This window comes from Rhamphochromis longiceps, linkage group LG16 (genome assembly GCF_057381845.1).
Source record: "Rhamphochromis longiceps isolate RC_006_pf linkage group LG16, R_longiceps_female_GT1.1, whole genome shotgun sequence".
NCBI classification, from domain to species: Eukaryota; Metazoa; Chordata; class Actinopteri; order Cichliformes; family Cichlidae; genus Rhamphochromis; species Rhamphochromis longiceps.
The window spans coordinates 37,757,183-37,778,413 of record NC_140572.1 but is presented as its reverse complement, the minus strand read 5'-3'; the positions used below and the strand labels follow the sequence as shown (position 1 = coordinate 37,778,413).

The 21,231-nt window shown below is 43.3% G+C and overlaps 1 protein-coding gene across 4 annotated transcripts in view; it reads left to right on the top strand.

Annotated features, from left to right (window-relative positions):
- The window catches only part of LOC146651636 (neuropilin-2-like), a 93,949-nt gene that overhangs the window by 10,910 nt on the left and 61,808 nt on the right, over window positions 1-21,231 (top strand). For all 4 annotated transcript variants that reach the window (XM_085384163.1, XM_085384162.1, XM_085384160.1 and 1 more), the window contains exons 2-4: window positions 1,912-2,092; window positions 14,073-14,254; window positions 20,972-21,199. In XM_085384163.1, the coding sequence (XP_085240289.1) occupies window positions 1,912-2,092; window positions 14,073-14,254; window positions 20,972-21,199 (591 nt within the window). The remainder of the gene's footprint in view (window positions 1-1,911; window positions 2,093-14,072; window positions 14,255-20,971; window positions 21,200-21,231) is intronic.

The following is a 21,231-nucleotide window of genomic DNA, read 5'->3' as shown; positions in this document are numbered from 1 at the left end:
CCATGTGAGCGTGGCAACAAAGTGATATTTTCGACGTGCGTTTTTGTTTGACCTTTTCTTTTAATTAGTTTCGAAGATGGTGCCCGATAAAGTGTTTATGCGTGCGTGTATTAATGTTTGCATATGTTGACTCCACTCAGAGTAAGTTTACAGTAGCCACACTATTAATAGCTATGGCTTTAAAACATGCTGCATTCTGCCGAGCAGTTTGACTTGGCTATGTCATCCCTCTCAGCACAGTGGCGATAAATAAAACGTCACGGCCCAGCGGGTGAGATCGTAGCAAAGACAGCTCACCTAACCTCCTCCTGCTGCTCTTCCTCTGCTTTTTTTCTTTTGAGGCGAGTTTCTTGATGCATATTTAGTCACGGCTGAGAGAGCAATAAGCTGCTGACTATCAAGAGCTTGATTGTGAGTTTGTTTTTCCTTCTTTTGAAAACAGGAAATTATTTTTAGGGGCTGCTCACCGGCCAAATATTTCCCATCAAGCAGCCGGCGCTCACAGATGCTGTTTTCACTAGAATAACCTGGCCTATTGTAGCCATCTTTTCTTCCTCCAAAATATTTGCAGAAAATCCATCTGCTTTGTTGGAGATGCTCTGATTGATCACATTTTTGGTTGCTGAAATTCTTCCCTGGATATTTGAAATAATAGTCTCTTTTTTTTAAACAAAAAGCACTTACTATTAATTTTCTGCCAGTGCAGAAGAACAAGTTACTCGTGTTATATACTTTAACCCTAACCTGGATCACTTGGGTGGATGTTATTTTGGAGCAGACTAAAAAACGTGGCGGTTGACTGTTCTCTGTCTGTCGCTGGCTCAGACTGCGCCATTATATCGGACTCAACAAAGCTCGCATTCAGCACGTACTCGCCACGATGGTTTAACTTGTGTTTTGCAGATCTTAAACAATGAAGAAGCTCGGCATATTTAGCCTGTGCAGTCCATCAAACAGGAGAGCCAGCATTGTGCACAATAAGTGCCAAAGATTTCATACAGTGGAGTTGTGTGTGTTGTGCCGCTGGGTGTCACAGATATGTATGAGTTACCCATCTATGTCAGGGTACATCTGCGGCAGTGAACGAGGAGTATTGTTTATGATGTGACACAGACGTATGAGTGCTGACAAGTGGGTCCGCTCTGTGACAGTAACTGCTGCATCTGGAAGTGTGTGTCTGCGTGTGTGTTTGTGTGTCTGTGTGCGTGCATGGCAGTCCTTCCAGGCCAGAATGAAGTCTTTGTGCTTCACGATGCTGTGTTGACCTTTAACACCGCACACACAGAGACACACTCATATCCTGTCTCTGCACACACTGCTCTTATCTGCATTTTATCTGTTTTGCTTCATTTATTGTGAGAATTCATGCACAATGAACAAATATGCTCTGAAATAACTGGAAGTTCACTCGTACTCCTGGTCAGTATCGATAAGCAGACAGAACTGTAGCCCCGCCTGCTGCTGTGAAGGTTATTACAGATAAAAATTAATATGGAAGTTTATCTCTCGTCATTGTTTTATTATTTGTCTTTCAGTTGTATTTTATTTTTTCACCTTTAGTCTTCTGGGTCACGTAGCCTCTGCCCTCTTGCTCCTGAATTTCCCTGAAAACGTTAATCGGTGAAATGTGTCTGTGAAGGTTCTCAGTCATCCAGGTCATCGTAGTTAAAGGAGCTTGCAAAGAAAAGCGTCTGGACTTCTTTATGTTACTTGAAGACGTTTCACCTCTCATCCGAGAAGTTAATCGGTGAACTTAATCTAACTGTGAACTCGTGTATTGACCTGTGTTAACGTTTCAAACACGCAGGATGATTTTGGTGACCAAAGCCTATAAGTAATCATATTATCCACTCGAGTTTCCAGACTTGTGTAAAACATGATTTCTCCTTATCTCTCTCTGTTTCCATCCAGCATCTGAACCATGCGGCGGCAATTTAGATGCAAGCGATGCGGGCTACATCACCACCCCTGGCTACCCTCTGGAGTATCCACCTCACCAGAACTGCCGCTGGGTCATCACGGCCCCTGAGTCTTCGCAGCGCATCGTCCTGAACTTTAACCCGCACTTTGAAATAGAGAAACTGGACTGCAGGTAAGCGAAAAATGCACAAAGGACTTGATATATCTTGCCAAAAAAAGGAGTAAAAACTAGCAGATTAAGAGATTTAAAGCTGCTCGCTAAGTTGCAGCTAAGGAAAGACGAGAAGTTTTGCAGACGGCTTTTTGTGTGAGCCAGCCTTTCTCTGTGTGAGAGTTGCAGAGTGTTTTCGGTGAACTTCAGCCCACTCTCCTCCTGTTTCTCTGGCTTTAGCTATCCCATAATAATCACTCTGGGACCTCCCTGGGTCCCCTGTCTCTAATTATCAGGGTCTAATTACAACACATTTACTGTTCCAGCATGGTTTTCACACTTTGGAAGAATTAACACAGATTAGAGGATTTGGTGTCCATCATTGTTTTTTGGCTGTTTGGCTTCGGTTGCACACCGAGGCTCACAGAACGAGGACATTTTGACAGTCTGAAATAAAAATACAGCAAGCAGTGATAAAGGCAGGCTGAGTAACAGGCTTCCACCAGGGTTTGAGTCTACTGTTACCTCCACTTTGGCTGCAAACAGCTGAGTACAGAGGGAATGATTTGCCAAAGTCATATAGAAAGTTCTCACTTCAAGTTATGAATGTATTAACTGTCCAACGCTTTGACTTAAAAGAAACTGCTTACTGTCACATCATGAGTGAATGCATCCTGCAAACAGCAGAGGAGACCCTTTGGGGCGTTACCGCCACTGTGAGCGCGCACGCACACACGTGCACGCTTTTCAGCCTACGCCTCCGTTCCCGTGCATTCCCATCCAGTTATTAACATTTCAGCCGTATCAATTATAGATAGGTGAATTTCCCCACTCAGATGTACCAAAATCATTCAGACATTCCTTTGTTGGAATTGAAGCATCAATATTTCAACCGGCTGCCTGTTTGTTGAGAGGCTGAAAGGTTGAAAAGCCCGCTGTGCTTTGCTCAGTTTTGCTTCTTTCGCGCTGTGCTGTGGAAATGAAAAGCATACTTCTCTCTCTTGTCTCCCTGCCCCCAACATTTTTTTTCCACTTTTACTCTGCATTCACTTTGATACATTAGATGCTCTTTCTCTCTCAGTTTTGTCTCTCTGACATATCTATCCTCCCTTCTTTGCTACATCTGCACTTCCTTTCCCCTTCCTCTCTGAGTTTCTCGCATCCATTTAAACCCCGGCCGTTTCCCAGGAGGAGGAAATCTGCAAGAAACACCAGCAGCTGATTTATTTATTGTGGTGCATGCATTCTGATTGTGTACATGTGTGTTTGTACACTGCCTTTAAATAACTCCAGGTTGTTCCCAGTGATGACAAGCACCTTTTTTGCAAAGTCACCGTGCAGATTATGCCATTAAGAGGGAGACACTGTTGGTGGTAACATCTCAAGCTTACAAGTGCCCTACAACTCAGGGCTATTTAAGTCTGCAGGCACTGAGTACGTGCATGTGTGTGTGTGTGTGTGTGTGTGTTTGTGTAACGGTAGGCTGAAATTTAGCTGTTAGGTTCAGAGGGCAAAGAGGCCGAGGAGAAGAGGCTGCCGGTGTGCTGGTGTTTGTGGGGGGAGTGTACACACAAACACCAGCACAGCCCCCTGATGTCTCTGTCATTTAACACTGTTTGGTCATAAGGACGTTATAAATGTGTTTCTTTTCTTGGACGTGCAGATTTTCAGCTATGAGCAAGTGAAAACTGCCATTAATCTTTAGTTTGTGGGGACGAAAACACACACATTCACGTTATTGGGACAAAGGAGTCATCTGTGTTAACAGACAAAGAGTACATTATGAACAAGCATATGCTTCCTCCCATACTTTTTATCATTAAAACAACCCCCTCGCCGTACAGTAGCATCTGTCTCTCCACCAACACTGAGCTGCGACAACAGCACGGTTATGAATCTGCATGCCCGGCCAGGCAGGACTTCTTTTATTATGTCACTACGATGAAGCAATCTCATCTATTATGGGCCTGATTGCAATTTAAGATGGGAATCTGTAATCTATAATGCATCACATTTTGTCAAGCACTCCGGTGGCTCTGCAGAGAAAATCGATGGAGTGGAAGCCAGAACAAAGAGAGATGTTTTCATTAAGATTCATGTACAGCAGTAATTTAAGTGCAGGGAAACAGCTGAGGGGACTCGGGGAGATGAAAAGGAACGACAGGAACATCGGGAACTCCGTGAATCAACATGGCTTCCCTTTTTGCATCACATGACCATCACCGTGGTAACATGTATGTCCATGTAAGTCTGCTGTATTTGTTATACCTGTGTGTATTTTTAAGTCAGTCTGAACTCGATAATCTGACTGAAACTGTAGCTATTTGTGTCTCTTTATGTAGCTTGTATAGATGATGAAAGATATTTCATATTCAATTATTTAAGAAAGTCATTTCCAGTTTGTTACATTTACTCATTTATAGCAATTCGAGACTTTATTGTCAAGTCTAAGCATACAGGAGATAGTTTCTCTCTTACCTTCGCATAAAAAAGCAATTAGGAATATTTGAAAAAGATAAAAGGATACTCAAGGGAACATATAAGACACTTTTAAACGTTTGTGGTATGTTTAACCAAAATCACAGCTTTTTACCAAACCGTAGTCTCCCAGGTGACAAACCCACGATTTGCTCCGTCACCATCACTGATGACGGATGGCCTCAGAGGCATTTCAAACGACTGCGGTCTTCATCTGCGTTGCCATCGACCTCTCATAGAACAACAGCACTCGCTGCCCTGAGATGAAAATGTTCTGCTTTATTTCACCTTAGAGGCACGCATGCTTGGTGTCGCTGTTATTCAGCACACCCAACAGTGCAGTATGAAGCACTCAGGAAATCAAATAGGTTTATAATTGCTCAAAACTGAAATGCCAGCTGTCCCAGAGGGCGATGGGAAACAATGCTGCTTGGATATGTGTCTCTCCTGGAAGACATTCTGAGCGTTGTGCTTGGTCGGACACAAAAATAGTTTTGTAATGAATGGAAAATATCTAGGAGGGAGTTCAAACCCAGCCTCAGAATATAGCATGAAGATGAGCGTGACCATCAGAAATCACCACACTAGGTTTTTCCTTCAGCTGAATGTTAGAAAATTTAGAGGGAAGTTTTTTAAAGCCTAACAGATTTATGAAAAAGTGTTGAGCACCAGGCAAACGATGGTACAGAAGTCCAGCTCTCTCCCAGGTTTTTGGCTCTAGTTCTTCAACCTGATTGTAACCTAAATATATTCTGTGTGAGTGTTCACAGTATTTGTGAAATCCAGGTAAAGCGCTTCTCTGGATTGATGTGAAACTTCTGGGATTGTCAGGTAGAGTTTCAAAGAGATGCTTCCTGAAGTTTACCGTATGAGACAACAGCTGGTTCACTGCTTCAGAGCTTCCTGTAAGCTCACTGCACTGCTCTGTCGCTGAAAGCAAGATCTCTATTTTGGAATGAACACACACACACACAGACACACACACACATACTGAAAAGTGCAGCGTCAGGGTCCATTGGGGGCAAACTCAAATCATCCTGACAGCTCCCTCCTCTCCTCTTCCCGTCTGGCCCTTTTCCCGTTCCCTTCGCACTATTTATCTCACCCTTCCTTGCCCCTCCCACCCTCACACTGCCGTCCAGTAGACCCCATCTATCATCTTTTATCCACCTCCATTTACCTATCCTCTTCTCTCCTTTTGGGTTCATCTTCTCCAGTCTCCTCTCTCTGTTTCCAGCTAATTTCTCCTCTTTTTGTCCCTCCTAAACCAAATCATTATTGAGCATCGCATATCAGAAAACATACACTTCCTTTAAATGCTTTAAATGCATCTGCTCTCTCTTATTCATGATTCGTGCCTATACATCACTTCAATTCCTTTTCTAAGTCAGCCTCCTCTTATTCAGCGGGACCACACCCTGTTAAGATGCTATCTGCTAATATTGAAATGACATGCAGCATGAGGCTTCCATAAACCTGCATAAGGAGCAGAAGCAGATGCTGGGAGTGGATTCTGTCTCTAGAATAAACCCTTATAGCGTGTAAAAGGCAGACAGTCACATCACCGTTTTCACGGCTGCATGGCTTAAACAATAAGCACGAAGTAAAGCAGTGAGTTAAAAAGTGATTTATATGACAGAGAAGCACCAGCCGACATTAATGCTTTCACTAATGATTTAGACCTTGTCTTTGTACTCTGCCTCAATCAATCATTTCACTTCACGCTAGCTTTTCTCTTCTCTTCTCTTCTCTTCTCTTCTCTTCTCTTCTCTTCTCTTCTCTTCTCTTCTCTTCTCTTCTCTTCTCTTCTCTTCTCTTCTCTTCTCTTCTCTTCTCTTCTCTTCAATCTGAGGTGTATCAAATACAAACATTGCTAAATCAGTAGTATTGTGATACTGTTATTTTGTCACACACACACCTGTCTGGTGAGCAAAAGTCCCAGCGACGCGACCAAGAGACGAAGTAAAGGGAGAGTGATGTGATGTGACACTAGCCTGAGGGCAGGATGGCAGAAAGAGAAAGGTGGGAAGAGGGATGAAAAGCCTATATGACAGAGGGAGGAAGAACATATGGAGTGACAGTGGCTGTTCAATTACCAGCTGTGGGCATTTAGCAGCTGCCTGCAAGTTTGAATTAACATCACAGTCACTACAAGCAGGAGAGTCAACGTCCAGACAAGTATCCCAACACGGACGAGCTGACGGTTCTTCTCCGAGCCTGAATCTGTGCCACGACACATAGTTTGAGTTTATTTACCTGCTTTTGAGACGGGAAAACTACCTTCAGGCGGATGCCTTCCTCCCCTGCAGGTTGGATCACGGCCATGCTGCCAATTTATTTGTAGAGAGAGGGGTCTCGTTGTTGTTGCTGCATAGTAGTTTGTTCATCCCTCATCTGCCACTCAACCAAATAACAACAGCTTCTATATGCTGAAGCAATAAACAACATCTGCAGTTACTTACAGCTCCTGTATAGGGCCCTATTTGTGCTAAAATGACGTTCACGTGCTGACTCGATGCAGGGCAGCACATCTGGATGGTGAGCAACGCAGCCAGTTGACGAGACCTACATAAATGTTTTGTCACGAGCTCAGTCCACACAGAGTGTGTGCAGCGTGAAGCCTCACAGTCACAAACTAATGAGACTTCCTCTGTTTAGTTTTGTCTCTTCAAATGTTTCCATGTGATCTTTTCTCGATTCTCAAACCTCAGATTCTATAAAAGTAAGAAACCAGAAACAACAACGATTTAAAGTGTCAAAGTGTTGCTTTCTCAGGTTATTCTTCTCCAAACTAGAGAAAATGCCTCGAGTACATAACCAGTGCAGAACTAATAAGCAGACACTTCAACCCCAGTGGAAGGTGGGATTAAGTTATCCTCCACTGCTTGAGTGACCTGATGTTACAGAAAGAGAAATTAGAAGATTTGTTGAGTGATTTTAGGAAACGCACATGAACACATGCACACACAAGCACGCACACACACATACACACGCCTCAAGGTAGGGTAGGTAATAATGATAATATCAGTGCTCTGATTTACAGACACTCCCCGGTGCCCTGAAGGTGTCCCTGCTAATCTTGTGTGTGGTTGTGTGTGTGTGTGTGTGTGTGTGTGTGTGTGTGTGTGTGTGTGTGTGTGTGTGTGTGTGTGTGTGTGTGTGTGTGTGCGTGCAGTAGTGAAGGACTGAGCCTGATCAATGTGTGTTAAAGCCATAATGAGGAATCGATTGGTTGTCGTGGAGACTACTGGTGGACACATACACATCCGCACTTATATATATACACACAAACTCACACTGTCCAGCTGTCTGCAGTAACAGTACTATTACATGATATCAGTGAAGTCAGTCATCCTCCTTACTCTCTGGTAACGGCTTTGGTGACAAACTCACTGCTGCTTTACGTTTCCACAGGTATACACACAGGTATGCACAGAGGTATACACAGAGGTATACACACAGGTATGCACACAGGTATGCACACAGGTATGCACACAGGTATGCACACAGCAGGGAGCCACAACAATCAGCTGTGAATATTTCGAATAAGAAATAAGTGGGAGCGCTACATGATCTTTTCCTTCGTTCTGTGAACGCTTTACAAATACTTCGTTTCGACATTTAGCCTCAGACTGTATAAAAAAGATGGGCGGAGCAGCTGCAGCACCACCTTTTGGTTTTTGCATTCACATTTTGAAGCCTTGACTTCGGGTGTGTAGGTGTTACAATACCTTACAGTGGTGAAAACCACAAGCGCACACACACACAGCTACTGAGTGCAGACCTGTGTGAACAAACAGGGTTTGAGTTTGTTTTTGAATGTTGGCACAGATGTAACTGATCTCAGGTCAGCGGGCAGCTGGTTCCAACGAACCGGACCTTCCTCGGCACGCTGGGATCTGATCCTGGGCCCGTTCACTGTCCTTCAATCTCATCTTTTTATTCCGGAGTAAACATATTTATTGGAAATGGTGGAGCATTAACTTATTAGCATGCTTGGTTAAAAAGGAACATCCATACACTGTATGAGTGCGTTACACAGCTGCTAATTCCTGCTGAGTATCATGGAAATGAAAGCATGGCACAGGTTTTATTGAAAGTCCGTTAGTACAATGAAACACACAACAAACTGCATTATTTAAGATTTGTGTTGAAAATGCTTTAAAAAGATAATAAACCACAAACGTGGCTGGAAGGTGCAGGTCAGCGAGGGTAAAGCACAGCAGACAGCTACTGTGTCAGCATCCAGCAGCCAGCCAAAGCAGCCATGCTCTTAACTTTACACAATAAAGTTTATGATAAAAGTACAGCCCATGGAGAGCTATTATGAAGGGGTAAAGTGGCTATAGAGAGCAAAACACTCTAAGCGTACCAGGCTGTGGACATGCGCTGTTGCAAGAAGCACTTGTGATTCCCAGGGGCTTGCTAAAACCACCAAACCTATAATTATTTCTTGTCTTGACAGTGAGTCGATAGTTTTATTCACTTCCTTTTGAACCACTTTAAAATATCACCGATATGTTTAGCTTAGCTTAAAGTCCGTTGCAATGTTCACATGACTAAAGCTGCAAAGTGTGTCTGCATGCATGCACGTGTGAATTGCTTGAATATGAAGTTAATGTCATTTCCCTTAAAAACTTTCTCAGAAGCCTATCAAGCTAACATATCATCCCCCCAAAAAACATTTAATAGATTGAATTTGCACCAACGCTTTAACAGGCGTTTGTCCTCTCTGTTCCCTCTCCGCGAAAATCCTGTCACACTTAAACGCCCACCTGGCCCGGCTTCAGCTCTCTTTGTTGTCACCGGCCGTGTGTGCTGCACAGACGCTCCATCTGCCTGTAAGGGCGCCCCTGATGTTTGAAAGAAACGTGCAGGTGTAAGAAGACAACTCCCAACCCAAAAAGAGGGAATGTGTGGAAGGCAATTAAAAGAATCAGGGGTGGAAGTTCATCTGTATCCAAATCTTTCGCTTGCTTCCCGGCAGGCAGGCTTTGGAAAAGCCTTGGCTTCTCTCGTTTCTGAAACATCCCCAAAACACAAACAAGCGCAGGCACACAAATCTCTCAGAATGTCAAATGTTAGAGGTGGTTTAAGGCCTTCTTTCACAGCTCAATTTGTGCTCACAATCCTCACTTGTCCTGGTTTCCAGTGTTCCCTCCCATGTTATGCAAACAGCTCGTTAACAAATACATTTTAGGGAGAAGTGTGGGAGAAGCACATTTGGGGTTCGTGTTATTCCCCGTGGCAAGTCTCAGTACATCACTGATTGGCCTGCAGTGAAATGTATTGGGGTGATGGGGTAAGATTAAACAGTTTGTTAGAAGCTGTGAACCTCCTACACACAGACAGATTGGGAACCCTTCTATAGATCAGTGTGCATGGCCACAGGCTCTGTGTGTGTACATGTGTTTACATGTGCATGGAAGCAGGTCTCATGCGAGCGTGTAGTAGTCGTGTAAGTACAGAGCTGGAGGGAGGACGGCTGGCACGAAGCACACCTGTCTCTGTCTGTCTTAGGTGTGGAGCTGGCAGAGTGAATGCAGTGTCATGTTCCCTCCCAGACTACATCCACGCTGCACCGGCTAAATCTCAAATCTTCTCCTCTTCGTTTTGACCCTGCTTCTACACCTGAAAACTGAGCTTTTTCCAAAATGCTTTCCAAAAGTGGATAATGCCGGCTCGAGGACAGCTGGGCCTCGGAAAAATTATCATCTTGTTTTTTTTGTTTTGTTTTTTTGCCACCTGCCTATGTATCTCGCTCGTAATCTCATGTTTTTCCCCTATAAGTACAATTAATGAAGCGGAGTTAAACATTAAAACATGTAAAAGCTCTCCTAATCCTTCTTCACCATCTCTGCTTCTTCTCTCTTACCCACACACTGGCTCTTAGCCACTGGTTATGTGCCTGACAACATTAAAACAAGCCACGCAGAGGAAGAGAGGAAAGAATGACAGTAGAAAGAAAAGAATAGAAATCACTAGAAACAGCGCAGGCCAGAACAAAGAGAGAAAAGGAGATCTTGTGCTGGTGTGAGTAACTGTTAGACAAAGTTGTCAGTGCTAGAGAGGGGAGGAGGAAACTGTCACCACAATGAGGCGTTCTCTTGGGGAAATATGACAGGAACTCTGACACGTACACGTGCGCGCGCATCCACACACACAGATGCGCGCACACATGCTCGCAGTGCGCTGACAGCTCGCGTCATAACTGTGTTAGTTCCTCACAAAGCATGATGGGAGAGTGGGAGGTGTGTGACCCTCATTATGTTGGGAGGTGGCTCACCTGTCAGACTGCACGCTCACACACTGCTCTTCATCGCTATTGTTCGTGGGGTTTATTGTACAAGGCAAATGTTATGGCGAATGAACATGTTGGAAAATGCTCGCTGAGAGTATAACATGCTGAAAATGTTACTCTGTAAAAAAATGTACCACCTATTACTATGGCAGGATGTGTCAAGTAATGAGAAGGAGCACAAACTAGAAGGCGCTGACTAGAGTTAAAGGCATAAACTGTACTTAAAAGATGGACACCGCCACCTTGACTTCACCTGTGGGCTAGCAAACCCCTGTTTGGAAGCTTTTAGCATTTATTTTAGTATTTGTTTTCAATTTGGAACCAGAAGTAATCATATTCGGATGAGGGAAGTGCTTATTTATCAGGTTCATTTATCACATTTATACATTGTATGAGTGCTAGCCCTAATTAACATTGTAGTTGTTAATTAGGGCTAAGTAACATAGTATTAAATCACTGGAATTGCAGTTTAAGAGATGAGTGGAAGAAAATGGATGGATGGGATTGCAGAGACTGTTTGGACATGCTGTGAGTACACTTAACCTCAGACACAGTCATGTTTTTGTATCAGTCTGTAGGCCTTTCTCCTCTAAAGTGGAGTATTTTAACATGGGAGTGCATGGAGCCGGCCCCGAGTGCCCATTTGGCGAACTGGAGTTTTTGTCACGTTGTCACACATTTTTCGACCACAGAGGTCGTGTCTCTCTTAAATCCTGGCACCTCATTATGAGGTTTAGAGTCTGGGCTGAATAGTTTTTGTAGAGTTATCACTATCCTTCTAAATGACAAAAAACATCTATCTGTGAATGTGTTTTGGCCTCTTTGTCCACAAACAGCAGCATTCATGGCCAGCATCGGAGTTTTTCTTAATAAAGCTTATGGATTTTTATTCCTGGAAAAAGTACTCTGTTACATTACGTGACATTACTCCATACCATGGCCTGTAATGCACTATAGCATATGAAGTTAACAATATAAACCTTAGGCTACAGTCCGACACACCAACACGAATCCCTATCCTTCTGAGGACATGAATTTTCTTCTAGTGTTTTCTTTTAGGGTCGTTGCATTTCTATTGCAGAAGCATTTACAGGCTGTAATGGAGGCTTCAGCGCTGAGTGTGGCGGCTCAGCACTGCCGTCGTTACCTGTTTAATTACAGGCTCTGGCTGCTATGCTGGGGTCTGCATACACTCTGCTTTAACACCAGTCTGGGTTCTTTGGATGCAGTTTGCACTTTACCATCACACTCTTGTCCTTTCATACAATAAAAATAAAAATAATTCTCACGTCATGACCCCTTAAAAGTTGTAGACCACGCTGTAGTTTTCACTCCTCCCTGCACGGGAACTGAAATCAGCTGATCATAGCGCTAGTGCAGATGTGTGCGCATCCTGCAGAGCGCTGAGGAACGTTTGTAACAAAGTAACAACATGAGTGTAACTTTAATGCGCATTACTAATGCATGCTGACAAATACTGAAAAGACCAACTGGCCTTATATATGTTTTTAACTTTAATATGTCTGTACTGCATGTTTAATATGCAGTGGTAAATGATCCATTAATCCACTGTCTCACTGGGAGGTTTTCTGTTTCCACTGTAAAGTATTTAAATGTATAAACCTTTTAGACTCCAGGGTAAATGGAAGCGTGTCCATTTGATTACTTTAGAAAAATGTTGAAAGCTCAGTGTTGAAGCAATTCATGTGACTCATGTGGTCAGAAGTAGGCGATGTGATGGACAAACATCTACAGGGGGAGGTCAGCCAGAGTTTTGTTTTGCTGTAAGAAAATTAGCTGCTGGAGGAAATTCTATTGAGGAAGCTATTTTAGAGCCAGGCAGGTGTGTCTCTGGTATTCAGACACAGAGGCAACGCTCCTGCTGCCGCTCCGGAGATGGGCCGTAACATTTGTGCTCAGAAAACATGAAAGAAAAAAGAATAAAAATAGATGTGCAGTCAGTACTAGCGTTTTACAGAGGAAAAAACATTTGCTCGCACCCATCTGCTGATCTGTAGCAAATAAATGTGTAATATTGAAAATAACCGTGAAATTCGGAGACAGCGCTATTAAAAAGTACCAGATATGAAAAAAACAAGGAAACTTTCATTTAGTTGTTGATCATCTTGATTATTTGTAGTTAATTGTGTATCGCAGTGCTTCCTGTCTTATTTAAACATAAACACAGCCGGAGGGAACAGCACAGACATGACCTAAATCCTTTTGAAAATGTGGATTTGTCTTTGAAAACAAGCCGAGCAACAAACACGATCCACTCACATTTCTGCGAGACGTAAACCAGAGTCATTCGGTCCACATTAGTCAGTTTGTACCATCAAAGGGCCTCGTGTCCGTTCGCGGTTCAAACAGTTTGGCTTTTGTGTACGTTTGTGACTTTGACCCTTTAACCAGAAATCTTGTGATTTATGGGAAACAGATCGATCGCTGTTTAAGTGCTGCGTTGTTTTGTGCTTTGAAAGCCATCAAACTTGTAAATATATTGTGTGAAAGTGGGAATCTGTTTGTGGGGATTTCTAAACTGCATTGTGTGTGACATCATGCAGAATAAAAGAGTGCTCGCCATATTACTCACACGTTCCTTTTGTTTGTACTTATATTCTGCAAACCACGAAGCTCAGCTGTTGGAGTCTGTGATCAGTCGGTTACAGACTCCAACAGCTGAGCTTCGTGGTTTGCAGAATATAAGTAAAAAGGTTGGAACCAGAAGGTTTCTTTTTCTATTTTGCTTCACGCAGGTGGTGCTTTTCATCTCGCACCATATGTGAACTGCCAGCTTCTTCTGCTGTATTTATTTGAATCGCGATGACACCCATGCCGCCGCTGATAGTAACTGTGCTTTCAGAAGTCCCTCTAGCCCCTTATAGATGCAAACAATCTGCTCTTTGCTTCCTTTTTACAGTCAAATCCAATGTGATGCCTGCCAAATAAAAAAGAAAGGAGAAGAAACTAATAAGATCAGAGTAAAAGCAGCTTGTGGGGAATTTAACAGTTTTCTCTTCCTGTAATTGAACCATCATTTCCTTTCCTCCTCTAAACACCTCATCAGTCTACTAATGTAATGCTTTCAGATGTTCTCGAATATACTCGTGTATTTTAGGCTGAACGTGATTGGTGAATGTGTGTTTCTGCCTGCGACCGAGCTCTGAATCGCCACTGGAAATTCTGCCCAGGTGTTTAGTGAGGTGTGTTTGTGTGTCGCAGGTATGACTATGTAGAGATCCATGACGGGAACTCAGAGTCAGCTGACCTACTGGGGAAGCACTGCAGCAACATCGCCCCCCCGCCGATCATATCCTCAGGGCCTGCGCTCCACATCAAGTTTGTGTCAGACTACGCCCACCAGGGGGCGGGGTTCTCGCTCCGCTATGAAATCTTCAAAACTGGTAAGTTTTCACTTACGCTGCTCTTTTTTTTTAATATATATATATATATAAAGAGAATAAAGATCCTTTGATACTGAACAGTTTGTATTCAGTGGTTGAATCATGGGCGGATGTGGTTAGCACATTTGTGCTTCTGTGTGGAGTTTGCATGCTCTACCTAAGCCAGGCTGCTCCAGTTTCGTCCAGCAGCCCAAAGACATGATGACACGGACTGGTACTGATGGAGTCCCTGCAAGTACACCCCATCCCACAATGCATCGGGGCAACGTGGGGTTCAGTATTTTAACCAGCAGAGTGGAGGAGACAGGGGGCCACTGACCTTCTGATTGGTGGGTGACCCGCTCTATCACCTGAGCCACAGTCACTCAACATACTTTTTTCTGACTTGTGTGGATGCCTGCCTTTGTCATCCTCCAGCCTCTCCCCCTGTGTTGGCTGCGATAGGCTCCAGCCCAGGTGACACGGATTGCAGACTCAAGCTTAATAACCTGTAATGACATTTATTAAATTAGAATTTAAACTGCCAGGACAACCCCAGTACGACACTGTTGTACGGCTGACAAAGCCCTCTTCATCGGCACCCATAAAGTCTATCCAGCACTCCCAAAAAGGACATTATCACTGTAAATGACCCGCACACGCGGGCAGCCTTAACAGTGAGTGAACAGGATTTTATAAGAACTGCACCCATGAATAGGCTATTAGTAACTGTATTACAAGCTAGCAGAGGATCGAACATGCTTCATTAGGCGACCAAGACTCGTTTATCTCCCTGGTGTCAATGGAGACAGAGCGAAAACCACAAGAGACGCAGCCGAGGACCCTCGAGAGCTCTTTAGTCTGTCCAGGCAAGACATCTCTTCCCTTCATGGCACTTTGTGTGTGTGTAGAAGTGTGTGTATCCGACACGGCTCCCCTTCACGCTGCTACGGGTCAGCCAAAGCGAGACCAATTGAGATCAAGGGCATGCGAGACAGAGAGGCGCGTAGCGTCGGCCCCATGGCCATCTTGTCCCGTTCCCCCTGAAAGCATTCCACACATGCCTGCTTAATTGAGTCCTGAGCCCTGCTCCCCTGAGACACACAAACACACACATGCACACACACAGAGGGCTGAGGTTACTAACACAACACGTGTGCTTGTTGGTGTTTCTCACTTGCTGGCACCAGCGTTTTGGGATTTCTTGTCTTTCCCTCCGTGCGTGCGTGCATGTGTGTGTGTGTGTGTGTGTGTGTGTGTGTGTGTGTGTGTGTGTGTGTGACTGTTACACAAGACAGAGTCCACCTGATGAACATGAGTGTCAGCGTTCACACTCAAGCACCCGAGGGAGAAATAGAGAGCGACAAAAAAAAAGAGAAAGGCAGATTTGTGAATCAGTTACTTTGTTTTGAATTTATCATCAAGTCATTTCTCTTTTTCTTTGCGTGTAAACACTCGTTTGTGTCTCTTTTTAATCTTAACTCCATAATTCCAACACATTACTGTAGTTCATTCAGTAAAATGTATGTAATGTGCAGCTTAATGAGCAAGAAAAGCATTTTTTGTTCATCGCATTTCTCAGTTTCTGCCATTTGTGGTTTGGAAATGCTGATGATGTGTGCAGTTAGGCTGACATTAAAACATTACAAATACCTTGTTTGGGTATTTAGCCATAACTACAATCACACATTTATTGTGTTTAAATGGTCAAACGTTTTATTTGAGATATGAGAAATACTTTTAACTCATTCTACTTATCAAATTTTAATATGTAACCACTTAAATCCAACTCCTATGAATCCTCTGCAGGACTTTTCTTAGTTTGTGTGTGTGTGTGTGTGTCCAGCCTTTTCTGGCAGTAATGATGGAGCCATTTGGAAAATTCAAGCTGTTGTCATACGGCTAACAAGATCTTGTTATCCTGGAAGGTGCAACTGAGCGTCTGGTTGTGTGGATGACTCGATTTTGTGTGTGAGTGTATGCTAGACAATCTGTATACCCTCATGGAGAACCATCTAAATTTATATCTGTTTTTGGCACCTGCACATTCAGTTCTGTTCAATGAAAAAGAAAGATGAAAAAGCTTCTCTTCTCCTCTTTTCCTGCATTTTCACGGCCTCCACTTACGGGTAAATATAGTCTCACTGCTTGGCACAAAAATATGTGGAACAAAACAAGACAGAAACTTCTTGAGAAGAGCTTTAAGTTTATGCATTGTCCTCTTTTTAAAAAAAAATATTCACCACAGCTCTTCTTCTTTTAAATTGTTCCAAAATTTGAATTTATGACTATTTTTTGCTTTGATGTAATTCATCCGTTCACTTCGTTGACCTTTCTCTCATTTTATTTGATTTCTTCTGTCCTGTTTTTCCTCCAGTAGCAGTAAACATCGTTGCACCGAGACACTGTTTACTGGGGTGAGAGCCCTGCTGTTTCTTGGAAGAGGAAGGCTTGATTTCTCAGGAGCATAAAGTTTAAAATTAAATTAAACTGAATCTTTCCAATTCAAAAAAAAATTCTTTGTGAATCTGAAGCTCACACTGAAGTCTTTGTTATAAGAAAGTTCAGTGATTCGCTCAGTTTCAGTGCCCTGTGTTGTTGGATTGTTAGCATTTCAATGCCTTAACTCGCTTGGCTGAACATTTAGAGGACGCCTTGGCTGCAAACCCTTCCTGTTACTGGGGTGTGTTATGGAGTGAGGAGTAGGTTTGCATGGAGAACACAGGCACATGTAATGCATTCACACATACATGTACACGAACATGGAAGGCTCACGCGTGCACGCCAGTAGCCGCCATTAAAGTCGAAGCACATAAACAGACATAAAATATAAACAACGGAAATGTCAAAACAAAATGATGTGCTACTGTTGTTATTGTTTACAGCCCTGTTGCTATGGAGATTGTAGTAAAATTCCAGCCAATGGAAACACAGCCGACCAATCAAATTTCACTGTCTAGGCAGTGTGCCCCCAGCTGTTATTGTGACCCAGAACTCACCACACACACACGAATTCAGTGATGCAGGCTGAAGGGTTACTCACAAATGCAGGGCAGCTTGCGTGTCTGCATGGAGATGTTAATACACACACACACACACACACACACTGCTTATCTTTGCATTAGTGGACATTTCACTAATTAATAGTGTAGACGCACCCTGGCCTGAACTTCAGCCGAGCCTAACCTTAAACCTTTAACACTAACCCAAAACCGAACGCTCACACTGAGTTAAAAACGCGACCTCGTGGGCAACAGTTTCTGACCTAAATGTGAAGTGATTGAAACTGAGCAAAACAATTTCTGTGAGTAATACAAGCACACCCACGCACACCTTCCCACACATGCGCACACTCAGCCACCTCTCTCTATACATGCACTAGGCGTGTAATGTGGAAGCTGTCGTGACGATCCTTCCGATTACCGCTGTTGTTTCCTTTCTGCCTAATGGCTTCAGGCACTTCCTCTCTGCCTCTGTCCAGCTACCCATCGAGTCAGTTCATTAGACTGTTAAACCAATCACGTTGCTCCCTCCTGCCGTCGCTGAATTTTATTGAAGAAAGTGGATCCAGATCTGACCTAGCAACAAGCAAAAGGTGCCCCGAGCTTAAAGGAGTGCAACAAAGAGCAGAATTGTCTTTAAAATATTCAATAAATTTACAGTTAATTAGGAATCTTTCACTTATCTGCAGAGTTTCAGCTCCAAAACAGATGCAAATATCAAATTTCCAATGTTTCACTCCGTTACACATCACTGAAGAATCACAGTGTTTTGAACTTTTAGTAAACTGGAGTGGGAGGACTACAGGGATGGCAGTTAGTTTTCATGTCAGAGTGAGTTTATAAAGAGAAATCCTCAGTGATGCAGTGACAGAGGCTCAAATGTAATGTCAGAGTTTCAGCGCCACCAGCCTCCAACTTAAACAACGCTGCAGTGGAATCCAAACACATATGGAAAGCAAGGCTGCGGGTGCGCTGGAGCTGTTAAACTGTGTGTGGTCGCCTTTCAGTGTGTGTATGTTACAGTAAATCTGCTCTGCATGTGGACGTGTGTGTGTTTGTTAGAGATTGATGAAAGGAGAGCCCGAGAGCCTGGTGAAGGCTTGGAAAGGAGCTTGAATAAAAGTAGAGCTTCACATAAACAAACCTGCAGATTTTTATGGGAATTATATTTTATGTTCACATTTTAGATAAAAGTGTTTACATGCACTCACAAGCTTATAATTTTAAAACACACACTGAGAAAGTTGGTCCTATCTCTCAGTGCCTTGCGAGCCTTAAGCACCATCAACAAATCTACCCAGCAACACACACACACCCTCATGCAGACACACACACGGCACGCTAACCGCAGTTCCCCAACCCTTACAAGTTAAACACGTGTTTCTTTCACACCTACCCGCTTCAAACAGATGGGAAGGAAGGTGAACACAAAAGGAAATCGGAGAAGGTGGAGGTAGAGAGCGAGACGGGACAGACTGGAGGAAGATGGGAGAAAGGAGGGCACAAGTGTTTTTGCAGAGTCCACTAACGTGAAGTAATGAAAGGGGAAAAAATCACTGCGGGCAGAAAACTGGTCAGGCGTTTACTCTACACATGCGCGGGCACTCGCACTAATAGTCACACGGGCTCGCGCTATTCAGTGATGGACTCTGCAGGGGGGCCAGACGCAACGAGCGACAGTGTTTGTCTCTGGGTGAGCGTGTGTTTGCTCGCATCTGAGGTCACCGCACGAGGGAAAAGGTCACAATAACAAGAAAAATAGACCAGGGAGGAAGAGGAAGAACTGGGATATATGCATGCAGGCCATCTTTATCAAACTAAAGATAGATGACGTTGTGGAAAATTAATGATGCCAGAAATAAAGGAGACAATCGGTAAACAAAGCAGAATGTGAGAAAAGTCCACAGACGATGCTTTGGTTTATCGGAGCTGGCATAAATCAGTCACATGTCCCGGCAGATTTATGCATTTGCTGAGTGAAATTCCACAGACTGAAAAAAAGCAGGGAGGAGACAGAGACATGTGTTGTATTTTGTTCATTCGCAAATATAGAAAGCTACGATGAGCGATCGTTGTGACCATGTGGACGATGCTGTAAGAACAACTAAGCATCTGTGGTGTCTGAAGTGTTCGTGTGCGTGTCATCAGGGCCGAGTGTCGACTATGATCAGCAGAAACATTTGGTTAAAATGTCTACTCGTCTTTAGTCATTCAAATTTCCTTTACACGCTGACTTACGCTCACTATTAGCTGCAGTGATCCATTACAGCGGGTCTGTTTATCCACAGTACTTTGATACATTTAGAAACATTTTTGCAGCTTCCATGTAATTTTGTAACACAAGTACAAAGTAAAATGTCACCTTTAATGTCATTTGATCAGATAAAATATACATTCAGTTTATACCAAACACATTTTCCTTAAAGATTAAGCATTTAATCACATAAACCTTTGATTTTATATATTTATATATTTTGGATTTTACTCAAAAATGTTGCTTCATGTTTATTTAGGGTGAATTTTTTTTGAGTGCACGCCATCTGTTTAGTTATGCATGTAAGTCAGAATGAAACAGACTTAAAGCTCCAAAAACCCGTTGGGTTGCTGTGAAAAGCATAAAACACAAGCTGTTAGCACTAAAGAATTCAGCTGAAACGTGTCTATTGTACAGGTTGTTGCAAACACACGTAGTTTAGGTTCATTTTTACAGTGCCACAGAGCTCACAGTGTTTTAGTGTCTGCTAACTTCTCTTCATTAACTCATGAGAGACATGAGTTACCCTAAGAGGCTTAGACAGTGTTTGGTCTTATGGCTGGGTGGCCTGGAATAATGGTCCAGTGTGCGTGCATTAATAGAGAGGGTAACACTGCCCTGTCACAGCATGTTTATGTGTGCGTGACTGTGTGCATGTATTATGATGTCTAAAGCTCCTCTTAACTGCTGGACCACCCGTCCATGACACCGTCAGCAGACCGTCTGTCTCTCTCACTCCTCTTATTCTGTTTGTCTCGTAACATCTCCAGTGTTGCTAATTTTTCTTAAAGATTGCAGCGGGTTTGAAACTCTCTGTGCTTTTTCCCAGGAATTGTCAGCAATAGAAAGTCTGGCTTAAGTGCACTTAAAACGTGGGCCGATCCTTTTCTTTCTGCATACTGAAACTTGGCATTCGGTGCAGAATATTAGTGCTTTTTTTGTGGTCTTGCACAACGTGGAAAAGTTGGGGATTTACCACCTTAGAAAGGCAATATTTAATATGAGTTGACTTTTTGTGTTTGTTTTTTTGAGCTGGAAAAACAAACAAAGAAATTAGCCGTCTGTTATCTTACAGCTTTGTCCTCTGTGAAACCATCAGCCTGTGTCTGTCCATGAGATCGGCCTTTATGTGAACTCGAGCTACTTAAGCACACTCATTGACACTCTGTAGCCCCAATCATAGACATATATTATGTGAAGTGGATGTTTTAGTATCTAAATAAAACTGAGATAGCAGAGCTGGGAGTTATGAAACAGAGAAACTGATTTGAGTTTAAAGTGCTCGCCTCTAAAAACAGCACCTCTGGGTGCCTGCCCGGAGTAATGTCATTAGTTTGAAGTGTAATGAGCGTTGACATTCTTCTCTAAACAAATCTTGTTCCAAGATTTTTCCAGTTAATGATTTAAATCAACATTTAACCGCTATTAACATGAAGTTTTGATTAATGTACACAACGTTTTGTTTCTCTGTCTTCATCCCAGGTTCAGACTGTTCCCGTAACTTTACCAGTCCCTCGGGCCTCGTCGAGTCCCCGGGATTTCCCGACAAATACCCCCACAACCTCGAGTGCGCCTTCATCATCATTGTCCCGCCCAGAATGGATGTCACCCTCACCTTCCTCACCTTTGACCTGGAGAACGATCCCCTGCCAGGTGGAGATGGAGACTGCAAGTACGACTGGCTGGAAGTTTGGGACGGGCTCCCGGGAGGTACGACATTTATGCTTCGGATCTGTCGGATC